Source organism: Frieseomelitta varia, unplaced genomic scaffold (assembly GCF_011392965.1).
Source record: "Frieseomelitta varia isolate USP_RPSP 00005682 unplaced genomic scaffold, Fvar_1.2 scaffold_418, whole genome shotgun sequence".
NCBI lineage: Eukaryota > Metazoa > Arthropoda > Insecta > Hymenoptera > Apidae > Frieseomelitta > Frieseomelitta varia.
The window spans coordinates 841,598-860,028 of NW_025110166.1; the positions used below are offsets into that span (position 1 = coordinate 841,598).

Here is an 18,431-nt window from a genome sequence, read left to right on the forward strand (position 1 = left end):
AATTTTGGCAATGTTTTTTATAAAGAGTCTTTAATTATGAAGTAAGATATTTAAGATTTCTTATATATTTCTTATGACTTTCATAATGTGTCATTTTATCTGACATCCACGATATCTATAATTTGCAATGTTACATTATTAATCCGAAATTAAAAAGTCAAAGATAATCTTAATCTATTAAATTATGTAAGAAGTTTGTACGAATTTTTTTTAAAAAAGAATATCGAAGATTATGATATTTTATGTAAGATCCAATTAACGGTATAGGTATGATTTTCTTTTCTTATCTTTTGAAAATGGATTTTGCTCTTTTATCAGAAATCATCTTTTGTTCTTTTATCAAAAATCTTCGACTAGTAAAGGGAATAATTAAACCAATAACAATGGGAAGTTATCAATATTTTAAATTGTCGTAATTTCGTTAAAAAAGGAAAATCATCAAAGATAAAAATACTTTTATTCTATATAAAAATTGTAAAAATTCAAATATCAAATAGAAACATTAAAAAATTTTTTTCATAACTAAATTTATCATGGTCTCGAAAATTGAAATTCTTCTTCCCTATTTTACTAAATTTTAAACATTAGATGACGAAATATTAAGACATTTTGAATTTTTATCTAAAATATTCATTTTTTTCAACAAGAATCTTTTTTACACAATTTCCTTTTACACAAATCCAACGTGTAAAACGAGATTCAAGTATATTTTATTATAAGTATAATTGTTATTAGTTTTTATCACAATACTAAAAATTTGATTTATTTTTTCCAACTTTTAGATCCCGGGTCGTATGATTAAAGCCAGTTTTTTAAGACGAAGCATGAAAGGGCGACAAATTTATGAAGATCCACGAAGGAAACCAAATCGTTAAATTATTTTGCCAAAAAGCACATAGCCGGTTATTTTTGCACGGACGTTGCGGGCCTGACTTAGAGACGTCGAGGGCGGTTTTCCCCTTTGCTCGTTTTTGCGGCCCGTCGTGACGCTTGGCACCCAATCCCACAAGGCCATTAAGATTATCTTTAGCCACGAAAAACGACAAGATCGAGTTCCATCGAGGCGATGAAGTCACTAACCTCGGTCGCCAAGGAAAATTTGTCGTGAAACAATTGGCGAACCATAGCGAGGAATGGACGCGTAAATCGTTGTTCCTGTCACCAACGATTCTTATAATTAGGAATACTACCAAGGAAGGTTAGAGGCCAGAGTTAACTAGTTTTCAAAAAGTAATAATTGGAAATTGCAATTAAATGTAGAAATTAACTCGATGCCTTTTTTTAGATAAATTTTTAATTTAGATAAGATTTTTATGTGTTTTTTTTTTAAATATTTTTGTGAATATGACTGAAAAAGTGGAAATTTGTTTACTCTACTAAATTTTATTGAATATTTTATACATTTTTGCATATTCTATGCATTGCCTGCATTTTTGCATCTTCAAAGTTTCCATAAATGCATAAGAATCCACAAGTTTTTGCATTCGAGAAGACTTTTCATTTAACGATTATTTAAGTTCATCGAATTTTTAGTTTTCAAATTTAATACAAAAACAACGAATTAATTTCTATGTCTAATATAGTATATTCTAATAGCTTCTAATAACTGATATTCGTTTGGAAAATATGACATCGGCTAGAAAAATGATGTCATAAGTGAACAAAAAAAGGAACATCCAATATGAATAAAACTTAATATGCATCTATCACATTTTTAACCCTTCGTTAGATTTGCCCTGATCACAATATAATATGTATAATTAGGAATAAAATTTTATAATTCCTGTAATTTCTTAAATTAAAAAATAGAAAAACTGGCAATATAGTTGCATAAAACCAGATATCATGCATGTATGTATGTATGTTATACTTATACGTATAAAATAAAAGTGTACGATAAATAAAAAATATATTTTTACATTGAGTACATTTATATGTCTAATGTAGTTCGAATTTCGGATGGTTCGAGAAAGAGAATGTTTAACACCTACTATCAAAATCGAGATCTAAACTTTTTTTTATTTATATGTATTTAGAAAAAGAGCAAAAAGTAAAAGAAATGTTATTTATAATTATTTTCATTATAACAGTTTTCCAAGCAAATTTAATTATTCTCATTTCAGCTACTAAAAGAATATTAACTTCCAACTTCCACACTTTACTTTTAACTAATTAATAAGGCTAATTATTAAAACCAAAATTGTAAATTTCTGATTAAGATTAACTGATCATCCTGGATCTCTTTTGTAAATTATGATAAAAAAACACATTTTTGGAACGAGGATGCCATTAAATGACACATGACTTTCTGAAAATTAAGATTTTATTTCTTTTTTTTTCTGATTTTTCGATAATCAATATGTTCATGGTTTCTGTCTCTTGCAAAGAGTTCAGATGACGTGCGAAAGCAACAGACAACAATAGTCGCGGTCTATCATAAGACCAAGACGCATTCGCTTTTCTTTCACTTCTCTTAGAGACAATATATTTACTTTCGGTTTTGTTTTGTTAACCTACCAATAGAGTGTATAATATTAATATTATTAAAGATAACAGACGATATATTACAACCGTTAATCCTAAGAGTATAGGATGATTTGAAAGAATCAGTGGTATCCGTGATGAAAATACGCATTCATCACGGTTCAACTCTAAGATCCATTTTTCATCTTCATCGTGTCGCAACAAAAGATTTCTTTTTTTTTTTCCTTCTGATTCGCAATACATTCGGACGAACACGTATTCTCTTCGAGTCGTCATTAAGTACATGAACAATAATGAATAATCGATAATGACAATAATATTATCAATAATTAATAGTAATAATAATTATCAATTTATAATAATAATAAAATAATAATAATAATAATAATAATAATAATAATCATATGTCGATAGTTATTAATTTATTTTCCTATTATCTTAATCGAACGATTATATAATAATTAATATCTAACACTAAGCTTTTCTAACAGCATCATTTGCTAACTTTTTACAAGACTTTTGGTTTCCTTCTGTGTTTCATCGTCCGTATTACGTCTACGTAAAATTCTAACGAATCGAGTAAACCTCATTCTTCGAAGGGTGTAGGACTAGACAGCCTCTCATTCTTCATAGCCTGATCCTTCGTTTCCCTTCTTGCTTGCTAGTTATCTCTTTTCTTCTTCGTTTTCGTTTTTCTCATTTCCCATCTCGTCGTTTCGTCTCCTTTCAAGTTTCACCCCTGTACACACGTTAGCGAATTGCTTTGCGCTAACGAATCACTGACTAGTTTTTAACCTTTAGGATTACTCGTGCTAATTAAGGCACCTGATCACTTTAAGAGATAAGACGAACGAATTCTTTTGCGTCTTGCAATTCCTCCTTGAATAAGTGGTACACGTTGATGTTCAATAACCAATTAGACAAATTTGATCCGTATTTAAAATATACTGTAACAATGTATGTCAATCGTAACTTGCGTGAAAAGAGAGACGATGCTTCAACAAGTATAAAAATGAAATCCTACTAAAAATTCGTATTTACAAGCTCTAAAGACTCTTGTACGAAACAATCATTATTTGTTGATCAGCAGAATTTTGGTACTTTTATGTTATCCTTCTGTATGTTTGTAATAGGTATTCGTTTAGTTTTTTGATTATCAACATTCGATAATCAGCAACGTCGATTCGTTCGTCCGTTGGTCCTCATTGTTCATTTAAATAACATCTATAAATTATGCAAAGGCATCATAAGTTAAGACACTTGGTGATTTCGCCGACACGCGATTCTAAGGCAACATCGGTTTAATTGTAACGCGATCGTCGTTACTTACAAACGCTTTAATATACCTCGCACGAATGAATCTACAATTTTCATTCTGGAATATTTGCTCAAATGTTCCTCCCAAATATTGTATTAATAAAAAATATTGTATTGATTCCACAAAACTAGAAAGTCTTTAATAAATTGAAATTTGAAAAATATTTGAAATAAAATGATTGATTGTTCGATCACAAAGTACAAATTCTTAAAAATTTGTAACAATGTACAATGTACAAATTCTTAAAAATTTGTACATTTTAGATTAATCTCTGACCTCTTACAAAATGTAAACTAAATTCGTTTAAAACGAGATAAAAGTAACATTTTAAAATTTTAGAAGAAACTGCTTCGTTTCTTCACATTTAGCTGAGTAAGATATTTAGACGAGTGTTCTCTCTTTTCCAATTTAAACATGACGCTAGTTACTTTAAAGCTTTGTGAAAACTTCGTTCGTGAATTTCTAATATGTCGACTATAAAAAGAACGATCTTCTACGTATAAAATGGAAAACATTCGTTTCTCGATAAGTTGAATATAAATAAACTAGACGTTACGCTTAAATTTAAAATAGTTCATAGTCTTTGATCAATATTCAGAAATGATATCTATAAAAGCATCAAAACTACGTTTCAACGCATTCTCCGTTTCAAATAATCGTTAAAGAAAGAAAAGAAAAAAAAAAAAGAGAAGAGAATAGCAATAAAATAACGGTTCACGAAGAACATTAAAAGTCATTCATTGACACCGGAAGAAACATCTTCCAAAACAATTCAATCAACAATTATCATTTGGTAAAAAATACACTTCTCGAGCAATATCAATTCTGAATACGGATCAGTCTTTCGATTCTACTTAACAGCAAGTAATAATTAATTCTCTTTACTTCGTTCGTATCTTAGGTAGCTGTAAACTGACAACATTGCAGATTTCAATCTCGGTTCTTCTTTTCATTTACAAATGTATTTATAAAGACATAAAGAATCCGACGTTTCGTAAAATGTTTCGCGCATCTGTCGAAAGCCTCTCTATTGCCCATCGTACTCCATCGGTTATAAATAATCATAAAACGCTAACGAACGTTACGTATTTAATCATGTATATCTCGAAAGTATACACGTTGGCCGAGCGTGCCAAGTTTGGCCCTACGAAGGAGAACGTGGAAAGGAAGATTAAGGTGGGGAAGATTAAAGGTTAAATTAGTACGGAACTGTGAATCCGTCGATCCTTCGGGTGACGTAGATCGCATCGACGAAAGTTTCCTCGCGTTTTCTGTCTCCCGCTTTGGGCGTCGTCGTTTCCAAAATTAGCTCGTGAGAACGCGGAGCTAGGTCGTTGAAACAATGGCTCCCTTTCGGTGCGCCGTGCAACCGCTCCGAATAATGCTTCGATTCTCGAATAAGGTAGGAGGTGGATCGACGCAGAGACAGATGAAGACTACACTACGCATTTATACGGCGGCGAGGATCAAGTTTTGTGTTACGAGTTTAATGCCTGCGTGGAACAATCGGCGACGGTACCAATTTCCCCGCGGCAATTCATCCAACTTCTATTGCAATCTTGCTTCCTGAGGCGTCGTTTGATATGGTAGTCCTGGGAAGGCAGCGCCCGCCGCTGTTGCAGCTGCAGCCGCTGCTGCTGGTAATCCTGCCGCTGCACCTGGTAGCGTTGCATACGTATACGGTGTCACGTAACTTGCCGCCGCTGCGTTCGCTGTAAAAACAAGTAAATCGTTTTCTAAGCTGTAGTACGATTTAAGCGCAGGCAATCCTTCGAGAAAGAATACCAATTTGCAAATAATACAATGTGCAAACCTATAGTTTTCAAATAGAGTGGCAGAGAAATTGGTACAGTCTCCTTGGCCCAATAGAATTTTTCAACTTTTTACATGTTTTTAGTAAAATTGGAAAATCGAAATGTCATTTAGCAATAAATTTTATCAATAATTAATACAAATATACATTAATAGTATAATTGTATCTTTTTCCTTTGTTCTCATCACAAAATTTGCATTATATTTCATGTATGTATACTACTTTATCATACTACTTTATCTGCTTTTATAAGACATTTTTAAAAATTCAAATGGAGCAGTTCTTTAATTGTTTATTTTCTATAATTAATACTTTAGCATAGCGATCTATTATAAAATGTCATGTATATTACTGTATATATTATTTATATTATTATATTATATATTTTGTGTGTAATATTTTAATAGTTAATAACATACATATAAATTATTAATATGTGACATTTTGTATGCAATACTTTAATAGTTAATAAAACTTGTAATTAAATTTTTCGTTCTAAATTTTATCAAAAGTACATAAAACTTTGAAAATTTTGAGTTATTATAATTGTATGACCAGAGACTGTGTACATCCAGATTTCCATCTGTAATTTGCTAGAAATGACCTGATGATTCGTGATTGCTATACCATAATTTTAATTTCATTATTGTTTCCATTCATTTTCTCTTAACGTATAAATAAATGAATGATAAGTTTATCTAGAGAAAGGTATGAATTCATTTCTGTACCTAATATCTCTCAAAATTTTTTTCTCTCTGCCACTGTATATTAACACTTCTATTTACATTTTTATACTTTTAATTAAATAATTAATTCTTTTTGAGAAATTAAATTACCAAATTCTATTCAACTGTACATTTATATATACATTGTATATACGTGCACTTATTAAAAACGTAATTTAAAAATTTTTTTTATTACAGAATTACCTGCATCTCTTTCTCAAAAATATCGTTGTTATAAATAAATGTTCAATTTGTACTCTTTTTTTTTTTATTCTAATTCTTCATGTTTGTCGAAAATTAAGTTTCGATACTCTACTAAAACGCTATCATCGCGTAATAAAAGCTTACTGACTACTGTCATCCATCGTGACATTTTTCCCACCACCACCGTAGACAGCACATCAGAGCATTAACAAAATTTGCATGTTGATCGTGTTGAATGCGAAGCCAGCTTAAGCATGCAATATTGCATTTTAACTTTCTTTTTTTTTTTTGTGTCTGTTATACCGACAGCGAACATTCCAGCGCAAATTAAAAAAAAAATCTCTATACAAGCGTTTTCTCGTGTGATCATATTCCTGAGAACGTACGAATAACATAAAAGTAATTGCTGATAATCTTGGAAAATTATCGTTTAATACAAGCTTTGAAAGAAAAGGATTGCAGAAAGTTCTCCTGACAAATGCAAACTCTGTTACTTCAAATCTTTATCTAATCGATAGAACTACAAAACACATACGCTAATATGAAGAAGCGAAACAAATGAAACGAGTAAAAATTCTTCTCAGCAAGATTCCCATCGAAGATATCTACTTTCTATCTCAAAAGTCAAATGAAATCAGTGTTTGCTTTTTTTCTGATCAATTTCTTTTAAGATTCGTGTCAAGGTCCGTTCTCAGTAGAAAAGACGCAATAAACGAAATATTTTTCAGAAGTTTCGAAAACGCTAATTCCATCATGGTCAAAAAATGTGCCACAAAACGTCGACACGTGCAGCTCTTCAAGTATTGTTAATCTTTACTAAAAACTACCTTATTACGCAAACTTGACGTATACTCTAGCGTCCACGAAACATGCAAGCTTCTACGGACAACGTAGAAAAGAAATTCCTCCGCACATGCGTTCGGAAATTAACTTTCAACGTTATAATAACGTCTATCAATTTGCAAAACTTGCGAATACATGGAAATAAAGGAAACTTTCGTCATATTAGTAAATTTGAATTTTTTTCAAAAAAAACTTCTCAAGAGCAAGATGTAAATAAACTTCGTAATGAATCTAATGAAGCAAAGCTCAGTAAAAGAACATGTAATTCAGAGAACAAATTCGAAATATAAATGGCGTAATTTGGAAAGTTCGTGGGAATCTTGCAGAGATTCCTCCATAACAGAAACTTCATAATATTCCTCTTTTTCTCTCACACACATACACACACTCTCTCTCTCTCTCTCTCTCGCATACATCCCCGTACGTTTAATAGCTTGCATTCCGTCTGTTTCAGTGCGTTTGGTTTTTCTAATAATTTTCTACCGTTGCTACGTAGCACGGACGGCAGAAAGGGCGGCAGGAGAGCTTTCTCCAATCGTTGGTGTGCCAGCACCGCAGGGCTGCTACCATTGTGCTGCTGGTGGTGGTGTATCAGCCCGTTGCTGTCCTTGCTCTGGACACTTTTCAAACACATACCAGCCGCAGCGGCGCTGGTATAAGGATACGCCTCGGCGAAATTGTACGATGTTCCCGGATACGTGGCGGCCGCTGCCGCGACGTTTTGGTACTCGTAAAATTGAGACGCTGCTGCCATCGCCGCTGCATGGGTCAACTGTGTCGCCGGAAGCGGTACCAAACCACCTGGCGCCGCAGCCGCCAGGTAAGGCGACTGGTACACGTAACCCGGTGGCACCCTGAAATCAAAATCATCCAACGATTAGACAGCTCAACGATCGACCCATCGTACAACCGGCACTCATCTAATGATCGAAGAATACTCGCGATCGTTTAATCATGGTGGACTAGAAAATTAACAATTCAGTGACATTAACTGCGACAGGCTGTTGCATGTTGGATACATGTAGTTGTTAACGAGATAATTATAAGGTAGTCGGTCGATATTATTGGCCAATGATATTATTTTTACTCGTATGACGTGTACGTATGTTAAGTCGTCAAGGAACAAAGTTTAATCGTAACGTTTCAGTTGGAATTTCTCTTGTATGTTTAAATATGTAAGAGTTTCTGTGTTACAGCTCTATATATCTTTTATAATTCTAGATTTTATATTTATGACGTATGGAGAAATTACTGTACTTAATACTTTCTAATTTATAACGTATGTGATAAACTTTTTAAATTGTTGTACATTTTATTCTCGTTTCTCAATATTCTGGTTATAGAAGAGAATTCGAAGGATACGGTTAATATCTTTTTATATAAATATTTTTTTTGTGCACGAAATTTTAGAAAAATGAATATATTTGTAGCATGATAACAAATTACTCCTTTTAAATTGTTTTAAATTTCATTTTAGTTTTAATGTTTTGATTATGAAACACAAATCTGAAAGATTTGCTCAATATTTTTCTCATCGCTATTTTTCTTACATAAAATACAAAGAAATTGATTTCATCATTTTAAAAAAGTATTCAAATAGAACATCGTTTCTGTTTCAAGAAAAACGCGTCATTTCACTGTTTGAATATTTTAAGCATATTATTCTCCATTCTAACATATACTCTACTTTACATGCATATTTTATGCATAAAGAAAATATGTATATTTTATTTTCAAAAAAACTTCTATTATATGAATGAAACACGTAACAGTAAAAATATTGATAATCTTCATAAATATTATAAATTACAAAACACAATCATTCTCTGTATATAAGCCAATAATATCAATCCTAAATCTATATTTAAAAAAACAGTAGAATAATTGCAATATATTTGGTACATGACACACTAACACTGTAACGATTGTTACAATCAACTTTCTACAAAGTATTCCGAATATTTCTTACTTTAGCTTTAGACTAGAATCACTTTTTTTTTTCGCTGTACATAGTCCACCAAGATCATTTAGTCCTATGTAATCACACTTGCCGTTCGAAACAACCTGCGGTCCATCGAGTTTCTTTCTTGATACAATATCATTTCTCTCTCTTACCTTGTTCAAGGTAATCAACAGAACTTGATGGACACCGGAAGCTTTAACAGTACATTTCTCCCTGTGCAGCTAAGTATTGAAGGAAAAGAATGGAAGGAGGGTGGTGGAATTGGAATTTTACGCGTGTACAGCTACGTGTGTATAGCGAACGATTCACGCAGGCAAATACTCGACTGAAAGTAAAGCACGAATTCGAACCTCGTATTCCGCGCTCTTCTACATTTACAATTAAGATAAACGGTTTATTGGAAAAGCATTTTACGAATAGATAACACGATGCTAATGGACGCGGACTTGATATTAAGAAACTACGCAGTCGTTTTGTATCGAGAGCCGTGGGCTCTGCCAGAAAACTGTCGAAAATACGACGAAAAAACAAACCAGTGTTCCACGTAATTTTCAGTTTGCGAGCATCAATGATCATACGTTTTCTTCTTGTCAAAACACGTGTCACTGAATTAGCAATCAAATTCGAAACCATACTTTGACCATTCGATGACCGAATCTGAATATTATCCGCGCTCAACGCCATCATTTAGACGTTTTACTTTCACGTGTACCGTTGCAATGATCAATTACTCAATTTAAAAAAAGAAAGACAATATAGACGTGTGGTGTTTGTGTAGATATTATGCGTGGGTAAAAAGGATAAGGGAAGACAGGTGGACGGAAAGCGGCGCGTTATGAAAATGGTAACAGTGTGGTACCGCTAAGGCGTGACAAAAAAAAAAAAAGAAAAAAAAAATGCGCAACAAATCCAATAAAATAAAAAAAAAATAATAATAAAGAAAGAAAGAAAACAGGAAAATCCTCAACGTGTCGGCAAATCAACAACAAACCAACGACAAACGTGTGTGTACAGGTCATTTCACGAATATATAAAGATACTTCTCGATATACACGGCACACGATTACCTAACACCAACGTTAGTATAATAAAATTCACAGGCGTAAGAAAGAAAAAAGAAAAGTGATATATATATATATACGTTCCACGGCAGTGCCTTCTGTCTCTAGCTCTTTCCCCTCTTTTTCTTTTTCAAGAATCGCGATTGCGTGTAAAAAAACACCGCGCGGCTCCGACTTTCAGTCGCTCCATGGCGTGCTCTTCAATTTATCGTGACACGATCGTTTTCTTTTGACCAACGACTCTTTAAAACCAATTATCTTTCTTCGAATTCTTATCGACAATTGACCGTTTGGTTGTACGAAACTAACGACTGGTATTCAATTTGTTGCTTTCAGCTGTAATTGATAATTAAATATTAAAATATTCAACGCAGGTTTCGAGTGAAAGTATTTTCTACATCAGCGAAATAATTTTTGTTATTTGTGTTTTTTGCACAGTTTCTGTGTACGATATTTCATTTAATTGTCGATCGATCTTTTTTCGTAATTATTTCAAATTTTCATACGTAATTTTTATAACAAATAAGTAACCGATAAATCATGTTTTGAAAAGACATACAGACACAGGAGACAGCCCTGAACTTTTTAACCGATCGATAATAGCTAGTGTCCAGTCTACGAAGGAAATCAATATGTTGTCCTGTGGCTTCGAACCATAGTTTGTTTCGTCGAATTAGTGCACACCAACAGTAGTTTAATGAACGTACGAAAGTATCTCAATATGCGTATTTCCTGTCGGTCGTCTCGAAATTGGGTTACTTACTTTAGCTCAGAATATAAATAGCATGAAATTTGCACTTTTGAAGAAGAAACAGAAAATGATATTAAATTTAGTTTTATCTAACATACTAATAAATCAGTAGATTATAAACAAATTGATACTGATAACAAACAAAATTGGTATGCGAATTGGAATAAAAATTGAATGATATATTAAAATTCAGATAATAAAAAATTAACTGTAAATAAATTACTAAACTGTTTAATTCAAATGATTTAACCAATATTATAATATCGTTTATACGAACGAAATAACGAAATATAGCAGAAAAATTACAAAAATGAGACTAACTAGCATGAAACAAAATGATAAAAAATTAAATAATATTTGTAGGTCACGGAAAAATTCAAAAATAAAATTCTTTTAATGCATGTTCATAAATAATAAAACTTCTAACTCTTAGATACCATAAATTTAAAAAATTTATAAATCTAATACTGGAAAAAAATTACACTAAAATCAAAAATTAAATAATCGTCAATCTATTAATCAAAATAACGAAACAACACGATGAGACCAAGCCTAAGCTAATAAGCCTGTATGATGTTTCATTATTGTCGCATTAAATGCATAAAAGGAAATCACCTATATTTTTTTGTCGAAATGATCGCAGGAGAGATTAGTATATCGGCGATCGTCGTAAAAATATTACACTTGGCCTGTTACCAGATGGCCACCAGATGCTTTCTCGGAGTACTTGCAGCCAATTTCTCGGTTCTGACAATTTCCCCCCGACGAGAACTTCACGCCAAGTTTACGGAAATTAATAGGTTATTTCGAATCACGTTTATTTCCACGCCGAAATATTTCTATCTGAGATTGAACGACGACGGAGTAATCTGATTTGTAGACAAGAATTTTTGTAAATAAAAATCTTCACTTCAACCTTTTACTTCAAATATTTATTACTAATGCCTACTCCTCTATCAAGACACTTATCATTCCCTTAAATTTCTTTAAAATCCGTTATAATATAATACTCAGAGTAACAAATTGAAATTTTGTTTACTAATACATAATACAATTAAAAATTGATATTACAAGAATTTATTAAATAAATCAATTTTTGTAATAATTATAATTGCTTAATAAATTAAGTAATTATATTTATTTATGTAATATGTATTATATTATTAATAATAAAATAATAATATATAATTAATATAAAATATGTATTTATTATTAATAATAATAATATTTGTATTATAACAATAATTACTTAATTAATTAAGTAAATCATATTTTAAACATTTAAGAGATCTTTTCACACTCCTATCAATTTATTAATTTCCACTACTATAAAAAACCAAGTGCTAAGAACCACGAATTTTGTATACTGCTTAATTATTAGATTTTAGTTAATTACGTCAATCCCAACCATAGATAAACGAAAAAATTATGTAGGTAAAATGTAATGTTGAATCATCTTCATTGCGCAAATTCAGACCTTGGACAACTAAATAAATTCACAAAATCGCCTCATCAACTCTTGTATGATCTTTTTTTTTTCGTTCCTCCATTTTTTATTGGATTTATCTTGCTGACGCATCTTCACCGCGGTCTGTGCATTATGGATGGCTCGCGTGTCCTCAACCCCACTTTTTCCGCTCTACGTGTTTTTATTTTACCCCCTCTATCTTCATTTCTCTATATATTCTTTTTCTCTTTACCCATGAAAGTGCGTATCTTCGTGGTTGTCCATACTTTCTAAATCCAACTGCATTTCATACAAATGACAAGCGTATACAACAATCTGGTTAACCGGGTAGTAATCCAGATCTGGTGAATCTTCTTCGAACGTATTCATTTAAATTTTTAATTACGAAACTAGATTTTTGTGCACGCGGATGTATTTGGTATTTGTATAATAGAGAGTCAAGATTTTCTTTCAAAATTTACGTATTTAAATCGAATCGGCTTATTTGCGATCATAAATATTATCTTCGTTGGAAAAGAGACAAAGAAATACGACACAAGATACAAACGAAATAAAGTTCTCAAGTTTGAAAATTGCAAGATTTTCAAATATCTATATTTACAGTATTCAAATATCTATATTTGATATTTATATCTAGATATCTATAGATATATCTGTGTCTAGATATGTTTTACAAAGTTAATGAACAACGTGATTGAAAAAAACTGATATTTATATCTATGTGAGGAAAGATCGAAAGACTAATATTTAAAACGTTCAATTTCTGGAAACTAAAAAATCTATTCTAAATCACACTATTGATTGCTAATGAGTAAAAATTATACATTTAAATTTAAATGTGACACAATATATATGACGCATTCAGGAACTACGCATTGATCAATTCCGTAAATTGAAAAGTAAAAAAAAGCTGACGACGTTGTAAATACTAAATTTATCTTGGAAATTGCGATAATGTTGCAACAAATGAACTTGTTTTCAGAGAATTGAACATTAATTGTGTACTTATGTAATAAAATTGAGAAATGAACAGAAAATGGAGTTGGTCAATCTGGCTTACATATTGAAAGAAAATTGTGAATTTTAATTATTCAGTTGACGTTCGTTAACACTGTAATCAACGAACAGAGCGACTAATTGCTGACAATTCGACGTAACTGTAACAGAATAATTTCCGAGCAATAACATTGATCGCTAGGTACCTTCGTCCTTGGGATCTTCGTGCAAAAACGAGACGGTTGTTTTAATGGTCTGCATAATTTTCGCGATGAGAAATTGTCGGGGACACATCACGAGGAGGCTCGCATAGAACTTACACGATCGATGTAACCCGTTGCTATACGTTTGTGAACGAAAAAAATATGTCACACCATCGTACAATTTCTCTTGGGATTAAGTGTCACGTGCTGACAATTAGAAAAAAAGAAAAGGTCATTTATCAGTGCCACTTCGAACTGATAAACTTACGAAACATTAAGATACTATTAATTCAGTCGTCGATAGATTTGAATTATTCACTAATTTTCGAAACTGATCCCAATGAAAGCTATAACCCTCGTGATATGTGAATCAAAATTGGATAGTTCGTAACATCTGGTACGCAAGTAACTTGATGACTGGAATAATGTTACACGAACCACTTACAAATAAGTCTTGTTAATAAATAAACTTTTCCTAAATTTAGTGAATATTTAATAGGAAAGAGTAAATAATTATATAAGTAATAATTCATCGTAATTATGGGAATTGGTGTGCATACTATGCAACAGCAAATAAATGTTACTAAAAAATAAATACTGCTCTAAATTTAATAAACATTCAATTTTTTGCTGTTAGTAAAAACTTATCCACTATTAATAGCAATGTTACCTTTCATCGTTTTTGATATTTTATATACAGGAATTATTGAAGATATGTCACAAAAGTATATTGAAATGTTGGAAACTATAATAAACATTTAAAAATAAGAGATAAATTTTTTTATATATTTTATAGAACTTCTGAGTTGTACTTGATTTGATCAATTTTCAAATTACAGCTATTAAATAATGTGCAATAATTACTGTTTAAATTGTAAAAATGTACCTCAAACTTCTATACAATTAACAAGACATTTATTTCGGATGATAAAGGTATCAATAATTGCATATCTTATTATATTTGGGCTTTTGCCTATTATATTTCATTACTCCTACACCATACAAAAGAAGATTCTTTTTTTAAATTTTGTGCAATGGCCACTTAATGTAGATTTTTCAAAACCAAAGTCAGTTGGAATGAAAGGAACAAGAAATTTTTATTTAAAAACTGATCAACAAGTAAAAAGTAGGGCTATGGCAAATATTACCTCAGTCCTTGTTAAATAATTCAATTATTATAACTGATGATGATAATGAAGCTGTGTTAAAAAATATTAATCAACCAATTTTCCTTTATATGCATGGTAATAGTGATAATAGAGCAAGTAATCATCGTTTAGAATTATATAAACTTTTCCAAAATTTAAATTATCATGTTGTATGTTTTGATTATAGGGGCCACGCTAATCTTCTCTGTATCGTTCCAATTTTTAATATCTCTCTACAAGTTCTCACAAACAGCAAATAAACGTTACTAAAAAACAAATACTGCTTTAAATTTAATAAACATTCAATTTTTTATTTGATATCATTTCCCTTAATTACGTGTACCAATGAGGAAGAATCACTGATAATTGTAAAAACAAAATAATTTGGAGTAAAAAAAATCGTCGTGTTACAGAAGAAAATCCAAAAAAAATCTACTCTCGCGAAGTTTTAAACGCGATCGATCGTATTTAGAAATTTGCGTACATGTTAATATACATTTATTGTGCAATTGTTCGCAAAAGCACAGGCAGAAATATCAGAAGATAGCGGAAAGGAAAGAAAAAAACAGTCGGAGGCATAGACGTATAGATGGGTAGACAAGTAAAAGACAGAGAGAGAGAGAGAGAGAGAGAGAGAGAGAGAGAGAGAGACAAAAAGGCGTTTCAGAGTCACGAAAAGGTTTACATCGTCCTTTCGTGATCATCTAAGTGATCACCCTCGATTTCCGATGCAAAGTGGCCGTACACCGCGATTAAGATCTCCTGACTATGCGAAGTAACGCGAGGGTGAACGCGTGGACAAAGTTGCTTAATAGAGGTCCCTTCTAATTCATACGCGCACGCTTCCAAGGACTTGCATATCCAAGTGTGCACGACAATCGTTATGGATTGTAATAGCGAGGGTTGTAGGAATCCGCTGGAAACGAATGAAACACATTGTCTAGCCTCAAATTATATATAGAAAAGAAATAGAAGTACCGTGAGTAATTGCATACTGCTTCAATTTGAACTCGTTACACTTGTCATAGTGTATAGATACGACTTCGAGGACATCGAATTAATTTTGCGATCAAGCTCCCACCAATGCAATTTCAAGTATAACGAGGATAACGATGGTGATGCTCTTTAAGAAAAGAGAGAAAATTTTCGAATTATCGTGGTTTCGTCTTGTCGAGTTTTCGAGTAAGAGAGGTTCAAAAAATAAAAATTTAATTATTCATAGAGACTACGATGTTAATTAATCTTTTCAATATAATAATTTCTTTATTTATAAATCTATTATTTTTTTAAGATACCACAGCGTTTCCAAACAAATAATAAGCTAAGATTAAAATTAATCAGAATCAATTATCCTAGAGAAGTCTTTGATTAGGAAATGATCTAATTAAGAATTCACTTTTTTCAATAATTTTGCAATGAAGATCACTAGTTTGTAGCTTGAAGAAGAGAGTAAAAAAATGAAATAAATGTAAAATTATTAAATTATTCCGTTAATTCTTCAGCGCGTATGAGGACAAGACATTATTAGAATATAAACAATCGACAATTGTAGAACGATTCTAAAAAAATTGATTTATATGCATAGAAATGAACTTCGACATACAAAGCCCAAACCTTCCCAGAATATGAGTCATGAAGTATGAGGATAAAACACACTCTAAACATGTGACAAATAATTTTCAAATTAATGAAAAATAATATTTCGTATTGTAGTAGAGGGAAGGAAATGAACTAGTTTATTACAAAACTTGGTACCTTTATAGCACCTTAAAATTTGTTTGTATATCTGACTGTGAGTTCTACAATTTAGTTTCATCTTATATTTTTTCGTATCATGAATTTCTTGCAATTTCAATATTATATCCAATCTATATTCAAATATTAAAAGATCCAATTTATATAACTGAAATTATGTTATCCAGACATTAATAAGCCAGGATAAATTTAATAACATAACAATGCTATAAACAACAAAATAATTAAGTTATATGAAATTTCAATGTCGAATTTTAGAAGGGTAGGAGATTTATTTGAAATTCCAACAATATAATTTCTTAGTATATTATAATACTTAATAAGTGTATTGTAAGTACTTGATATTAATATTACACAAAACAATTACTGAAAATTCGAAGAATCATCAATCCTTCTAATAATATTCATTCAGTGAAAGCATCAAATTTAAAACTGTGCTTCATCTCAAATTAACTTTCGTCAACTCGTAATAAAACTGACTAAAAGAACATTTATGATTCATAATATATGTGATATTAAATTTGGTACGATAGAGACATTTCTCTAAACATCTCAAAATATGCATATTAAGTGATGAATCTACACAATAAAATAAGTAAAATTAATTTTCAAATCATATATAGATGATTGAAGAAAATGTTCAATATGTTCATCTTGTGTTAACATATGATACATGCACTTAGCACTCGATTAAAAATACCAAGTATTCCTCGAACAGTCTCAAATCCATTTCGAATCCTTTCTTGAAAATCGTACACACTTCAGTTCAGAATATGTAACAGACTTTAAATTCCATCAAAAATAAAAGTTTGATGGATTTCGTTTAACTCGTGTCCATCAAATCTTTGTAAATATTAATTCAGATTTAAATATACTACAACGTGTAACAGCAAGACAGAAACATTTTCTTCAATTATTTATAAGAGAACGTATATAGAACGTAAATTCACGTGACGGTTTCTTTTTATTTATTTTAGTTTCTAGATCACACGAAGCATTTAAAAATCACCCTGTATAATGTCATCAAGTCATCACATGCACGTGAAAACACGACGGCACGTGTGTCAGGTGGTCATACCGTAATTTTCCTTTTACCATGTTTCCGCATTGCGCGATGATGAGTACCATACTACTTTCCTGCGCGTGTAGATATATCCGAACACCTGTGCGTTGTGGAAAATACCTGTTTAATCGACAATGTTCCCAATGTACGCGTATCAGCGTGTGTATATGTGCAAGCAGAGTCAATGCGCAGTGTACAAACTGTGCGAGCGCCGGCGCCGTGGATAATCCAATAGGATGATCTACCAATCCTTGGAAAGCAGAACAGACCAATGACGAGTTCGAGGGTGGATCTTCCACAACTTAATTGTTTCTTTTGCTAACACGTTCCTCTGCTTCTTTTCAAACTACACACACTGATTAAACTAACGTCAAACGTGGAAACGTGGTGACTCAAGGTCGAAGAAAGTAGAACATCGACGAAGAACGTGTGACACGAAGGTACAGTGGTAGACCTTCGTTCGTAGACCGAACTCCATTTATTCGAGCCAAATTTCTAGTCAGTATTCGAACTTGCTGAAATTGAATCAGAAGTGAACTATAGAGGAGAATTAGTCAGCTCCTATTATATGAAGCCTAATTATTTGTATTTCGATTATTAGATTATTTGTAATTTGACAAGATAAATTTGCACAAA

The 18,431-nt window shown here is 31.6% G+C and overlaps 1 protein-coding gene across 2 annotated transcripts in view; it reads right to left on the reverse strand.

Annotated features, from left to right (window-relative positions):
* Positions 1–3,182: 3,182 nt before the first annotated feature.
* LOC122531843 (RNA-binding protein 24-like) overlaps positions 3,183–18,431 on the reverse strand; it is a 32,725-nt gene continuing 17,476 nt past the window's right edge. Inside the window, exons 5-6 of one of the 2 annotated variants that reach the window (XM_043660091.1) lie at positions 7,871–8,241; positions 3,183–5,514 (exon numbers count right to left, since the gene is read on the reverse strand). In XM_043660091.1, coding sequence (XP_043516026.1) covers positions 5,351–5,514; positions 7,871–8,241 — 535 coding nt within the window. In that variant the 3' untranslated portion in view covers positions 3,183–5,350. The remainder of the gene's footprint in view (positions 5,515–7,870; positions 8,242–18,431) is intronic. The other variant, XM_043660092.1, reaches the window with a different exon arrangement.